Here is a 6,000-nt window from a genome sequence, read left to right on the forward strand (position 1 = left end):
GATTTTTCAAGCCCTTTCCAATGGTATGCTTTTCACGATTCTGAAATTAAAAATACGACTTTTCATAAAAACTCTCAAAATTACAATTGCACTTCTTCACGCACAAGCAATCTTGGAAGGGGGTGCGCACAAGCAATCTTGGAAGGGGTGTACCTGCGCGCACAAGCAGTCATAAGGATGATCGCAAGGGTGGGGGTGAGATTTCTGTTCAAGGCTATGCACCTTACTGTGTCCTCAATTTTCTAGGAAGGTAACTGGTGGTTGGATTATTAGTTGAGAAATATTTAGAAATATCAAACAAACTGGTTATAGGGTCGTGTATACGTATATATAAAAAATCATATAATCATAAAACCGTTAAAAAACCGTCGTTCCCGTATATTCCAGCTACTAATGTATGTAAAATTTGTTGGCTATTTTCTTGCCGTGTAGCCCCCATCGTGACGGTGAATCAAACTGCCCCAAAGCGATTCACAACCAGCTCCACTTTGCATCTGCAGCCGCGCGCCGAAGACGACTACAAGGAGTTCTCCTGCGAGGCGCGTCACAAGGCTCTGCCCCCCGATGTACCGATGCGCGCCCAGGTGCAGCTCTCCGTGCTCTGTAAGTGCATGCCGGATGGTCCTTTGTGTGTGCCAGCGGAGTTCCTAATCCCAAACCCAATCCCTTGCCAACCCCACAGATCCGCCCGGTGCTCCGTTCTTTGAGGGCTACAGCCAGGGTGAGACCCTGCATCGCGGCCAGGAAGTTCAAATCGCTTGCCGCAGTCGCGGTGGCAATCCGCCAGCCCAATTGACTTGGTACCGCAATGGCGTGGCCATCAGTTCGCCACAACGCACCTCGGGTCGTCTGTCGGAGAACGTCTACAAGTTCACCGCCGCCGCCGAGGACAATGGCGCTAATTTGGTGTGCGAGGCCAAAAATCTGCTGGCGACAACTCCCCTGCGCGCCGAACTCAATCTGACTGTCTTGTGTAAGTTTCCGTGGCCATAAGCTATATTTACTTTTACTGGGATTATGCAGAAAACCAATCTAGTTAGATATACAAAACTTACACATTGATGCTCTATGTTAAATGACTTGTAGTCTCAGGACTTATGAGCTCCATATTAACTGACTTCTAGTCTCAAAACTTGTGATATATGTTGTACTTCGTGCATGCTGTTGATATCCTTCCAAAGCGACATGTTTAATGTTTTAAACCAATCAAATCAACAGATGCGCCCAAGGATGTCTACCTGAGCGGCGCCACACAGGCCAAGGTCGGCGATTCCGTGCAACTGAGCTGCGTGACAGCGCCTTCCAATCCCCAGGCACGGATTAGCTGGTCCATTAACGGCAGACCGCTGGACAATAGCACCTATAAGACCACCAGCAGCTCCGACGGTGGCTGGGTCAGTAGCTCGAACATCAGTCTGACCATCGATTCGCAGAGCAGGACTTTCATTGCCGTTTGCCACGCCCTCAACACGGAACTCACCCAGAATGTGGTGGGATCACACACCGTGAATGTGCTTTGTAAGTTCTCGAAGACCCACCCCAGTTAACTACCATGAGATCTTATCAAGAAACTATTTCAGCAGCACTTGAGCGATGTAATTAAATTATAATTTCATTATTGTTGCTTCATCCCCGTTTCAGACCCCCCCTCGTCACCCCTGCTAACGGGCTATAATGATGGTGATATCCTTATCTCTGGATCGATTCTGAAACTGCAGTGCAGCTCTGCCGGCGGCAATCCGCCACCGACTTTACAGTGGTACAAAAACGACAAGATCATTAATGCTCCCTCCAAGCTGGTGGACAGTAAAATCACCTCCGAGCTCTCACTTTTGGTAAACGCCTCGGACAACAATGCCATCTACAAGTGCAAGGTGCAGAATGCAGCTATTGACATACCACTCTTTGCCACCAAAACCTTGGGAGTTCATTGTAAGTAATGGTTATCTTGCAATGGGTATACGAATCTAAAGGGCTATTACCCATCGCAGTTCCTCCCGAAACGGTTAAGATCAGTGTGGTGCCCAAGAATCTGGTGCCTGGCATTCGGGCCAAGCTGATCTGTGACTCCAGCTCCAGTAATCCGCCGGCGAAGATTAGCTGGTGGAAGGATGGCATTCCCGTCGAGGGTCTTAACTTGGCCAACAGGCCCGGTCTGTGGGGCGGTTCGGTGTCCACGCTCGAGATGTACGTGAACATAACCCAGGATCTGGATGGCATTGTCTACACCTGTCAGAGTCACAACGAGGTGCTGCAGCGCAGTGTCCACGAAACCATCAGCTTGGATATACTTTGTAAGTAAAGCGAAGAGTTCACTTTTTGGTTGGAGGTCAACTACCCCCAAATCCCCCAAATCCCCCAGATCCGCCCAAGTTCGAGACGCCGCAGAGCACCACCTTCGTGGGCGTTGAGGGAGCGCCGTTCCATGTGGAGCTGCTGGCCAGCGGAAACCCCATGGTAATTAGCTATACCTGGACCAAGGACGGTCTGCCCATTAGCAGCAACAGTCTGAGCGGCCAGCGTTTGATCTCCGACGGACCTCGTCTCAATATCAGTCGTCTGAGTCGCAACGATGCGGGCGTCTACATCTGCGAGGCGCTCAATAGCCAGGGCACCGCTCTGCTGGAGATCCAAGTGGCCGTGGAATGTGAGTACTAGCTTGGCTCTAACGTTGACCTTCAAAAAACTGGAGCTGACTCTCTTTGTCTCGCGCCCCAATTCATAGATGCCCCCACAATTACGGCGGTTAGCGAGGGTCGCAGTTTCGTGGCCGGCGAACCGGCGGTATTGGCCTGCCACATTCAGGCCCGCCCGCTAGAGGCCGCCCATGTGCGCTGGTCCCGCGACGGCTACGACCTGGCCACGCGCACCATTTCCAGTTTCGAAAACGGCACCGCCCTGCTGCAGATCGCCAGTGTGGAGCGCAGTGACATTGGCAACTTCACCTGCATCGTGGACAACCAAAGAGGAGCTCCCGCGGCGCAAAACGTGCTTCTGGTGGTGCAAAGTAAGTGGATTTATCGCGGCTTAATTTTAAGTTTTTAGAAACCACAAAAAACTGCTTTACTAAATAATATGTGTGGTACATTGTGTAACCTTTTAGCTGCCCCTGAAATTGACCACTCACCCGCCTTCACCCGCTATGCCGCCCGCCTGGGAGTTCGTGCCCAGCTGATCTGCAGATCCCTGGCCTCGCCGCAGCCCAGTTTCATCTGGCGCCGACATGGCAAGGATCTGAAGATGCAGCGGCGCAACAAGTTCAAGAGTGTGGAACGCCAGGTGGATGCCCTCAACTTTGAGTCAGCCCTGCTGATCGAGAACACATCGCCGGATGACTATGGTCAGTACGAGTGTGTGGTGCGCAATGCTCTGGGACAGGCGAGCACCACCCTGGAGTTCAGCAAGCCCTCCCGTCCGGATGCTCCGCAGCAGCTGAGGGTGGGCAATGTCAGTGATACGGGTGTGGATCTGAATTGGACGCCCGGCTTCGATGGTGGCATGCAGACCTACTTCCGGCTGCGACTTAAGCAGCATGGCGAGGATAAGTACAAGTACGTGGACGCCAAGCCCGGACATCAGAATATATCCCTCGATGGCCTCAAGCCAGGAGCCACCTACTACTTCTCCGTGATGGCGGCCAATGAGGCGGGCGGCAGCAAATTCATGCCCGACATCAAGTTGACCCTCAGCAAGGGCTCCCAGCCGCATTCGGCGGAGTACACCGAAAAGGACGAACTGCCCAATGTGATGATCATTGGCATCACCTCAGCAGCCATGGTTCTCTTGGTGCTGAATGCTGCACTGGTGGCCTGGTTCGTCATCCGCCGGCAGAACAAATCGCAGAGCGAGGCGGAGCCCAGCAACGATGATGTGTACTCCAAGGATGACAGTCAGTCGGTTTACAAGGTAAGAGTTGCGCTTGATTAACCCACTAATCAGATCTAACCAAGTGTATTCCGAAATTCTAACCAGCTGCCCATCACTGCTTTGCAGGCGGATGTTCAGAAGAAAGCAGCCGCCTCCACATATCTCGTGGAGAACGTGGACATTATCCAGTCGACGGCGTATCCGCCGAAATACCAGGAGAGCTCCATGTGCACCCCGCCGTATCCGCTCTGCAATCCGGACTTCACCCGCACCCTGCCCAATCCCAAGCGGCACAGTCAGCGGAATAGTGCCACGGGCATGATCGAGGGCATGCCGATGCGCTCCAAGGACGATCACATGCTGATCTCCAACGGACTGTACATACCATCACCGTCGCCCGCCTCCTCGCTGGTGATCAAGGGTAGCTATATATCCTCACCATCGCCAGCGCCGCCAGCAGATGGATCGTACTTCAATATGAGCGACAAATACATCTCCTATCCGCCGGTGGTAAGTTGAAAAGCCGAAACAAGTTCCAATAGTTGCCCCCCAACTCCCCACTACCAACCAACACCTTATTTTTGGGATAATTATAACGAGCTATTTCGAAATGTATGCCGTTTGCCATAATGGTCCAGATCAATCTCTCGAGATCTTCCCAATCCCCGCAAATCATTAACAGCTTGTTAGGAACAACCTGTGTTTATCGCATTTCTAACAACCCCTCCACCTCTCCACCCCTCTTTCTTCTCATCCGCAGACTTACTAAGCCGTGCTGAGCGTCAATGACAGCTAGAGACTACCCAACCCAGCCAAATCCAGCTAGACTGATTGACATACATCATTCATTCAAACATAATCACCATCGGAAACACGAAACAAGAAACACGTAACACACACAGAACTTGACTGTCATTTCGTTAGGATTGGTTGTCGTTGGCTGTTGGTTTTATTGAATATTTTACTTTTATTTTATGCTTGTAATTATTACTATATGACGTTGATTATTACGGAGCGCAAATGGAGAAACCATGTTGAGTGTGTTTTGAGAAAAGACATTTGCATGCGGCGCTCGAAGGCTGTGATAAGTACCTGTGCCCAAAGCTCTGGAGACGTTGGCACCGCCGCCACTCGCAGCTGGAAACACGCAGGCCAAACGTTTGCCACAAGACCAATCCCAAAAACAAAAACAAAAACCCAATGAAACACCCAATGGGATATTGGTCTGGCCACGGGGCAGGTGCGCAACCCGTTCTACAGAAATGCCTGCCCTCCACCCACTTTTAGTCGACCACAACCTGAACCCGAACATCGGCAGAAGCAGCAGCATTTTGGTAGACACCACAAATAACAAACAAAAAAAATAAATAAATAAAAAAATATGAAAGGAGGAGGGGAATTTGAATGAGCAACAGAACACTCTCAAAATATTAATTCGTAGTAAGGTCACTCGATATTAAGTAGTAGGAATTACGCATTTTAGCATTTAGCATAAATATATTGCGAGTCAGTCGAGTCGAGACTCGTGACCCATTCTCATTAGCAGTTGTTCATGTTTAAGCTATAGGACATACCAATATTTATCAACATACGTACTAAATGCATAAACATAACATGAATAAACATAAACGAATATATATTGAATATATATACACACACACACACACACACCAGGCCCCAAAAAGCGTAAGCGTTTGACTCTCAACGATAAACAACGGATCGATTCGAAATCGCCAAAAACGACATAGCGACGACTTCAATTACTTACGAGTACGAGTACGAGTATATAAATATTTTTAAGTGTGACTTTTGCTAGAGCTAGGGATCGAGACGTAAATGATATTCAAGATACATATTTACAGCATTCAGCGACGTTCTTTTTATCATGCATGACAATAATTATATACATGGTAAAGAAGTTGATGCATGCACGCGTGAGCGCCAAAAATTATGCTAAAGAAATCTATAAATACAAATTCAAATAAAAATGTTAATTATAAACTAGACTCCAGGCGCATTTGCAATTACATTTGCACTTGCATTTGGATTAGAGAAAGACGCAGAAGCGAGCTAAGTATGTGTGTAAAAAGAAGTTCATTAAATAAAGTAATTATTTATATGTAATATCTAAAA

The 6,000-nt window shown here is 48.9% G+C and overlaps 1 protein-coding gene across 2 annotated transcripts in view; it reads left to right on the forward strand.

Moving 5' to 3' along the window:
* The window catches only part of LOC6530477 (nephrin), a 41,125-nt gene extending 35,125 nt beyond the window's left edge, over positions 1-6,000 (forward strand). The window contains exons 3-12 of one of the 2 annotated variants that reach the window (XM_002091356.3): positions 433-603; positions 683-973; positions 1,219-1,518; positions 1,642-1,932; positions 1,992-2,294; positions 2,363-2,647; positions 2,726-3,007; positions 3,104-3,906; positions 3,973-4,377; positions 4,628-6,000. In XM_002091356.3, the coding sequence (XP_002091392.1) occupies positions 433-603; positions 683-973; positions 1,219-1,518; positions 1,642-1,932; positions 1,992-2,294; positions 2,363-2,647; positions 2,726-3,007; positions 3,104-3,906; positions 3,973-4,377; positions 4,628-4,636 (3,140 nt within the window). In that variant the 3' untranslated portion in view covers positions 4,637-6,000. The remainder of the gene's footprint in view (positions 1-432; positions 604-682; positions 974-1,218; positions 1,519-1,641; positions 1,933-1,991; positions 2,295-2,362; positions 2,648-2,725; positions 3,008-3,103; positions 3,907-3,972; positions 4,378-4,627) is intronic. The other variant, XM_015197194.2, reaches the window with a different exon arrangement.

The sequence above is a fragment of the Drosophila yakuba genome, chromosome 2R, assembly GCF_016746365.2.
Source record: "Drosophila yakuba strain Tai18E2 chromosome 2R, Prin_Dyak_Tai18E2_2.1, whole genome shotgun sequence".
NCBI lineage: Eukaryota > Metazoa > Arthropoda > Insecta > Diptera > Drosophilidae > Drosophila > Drosophila yakuba.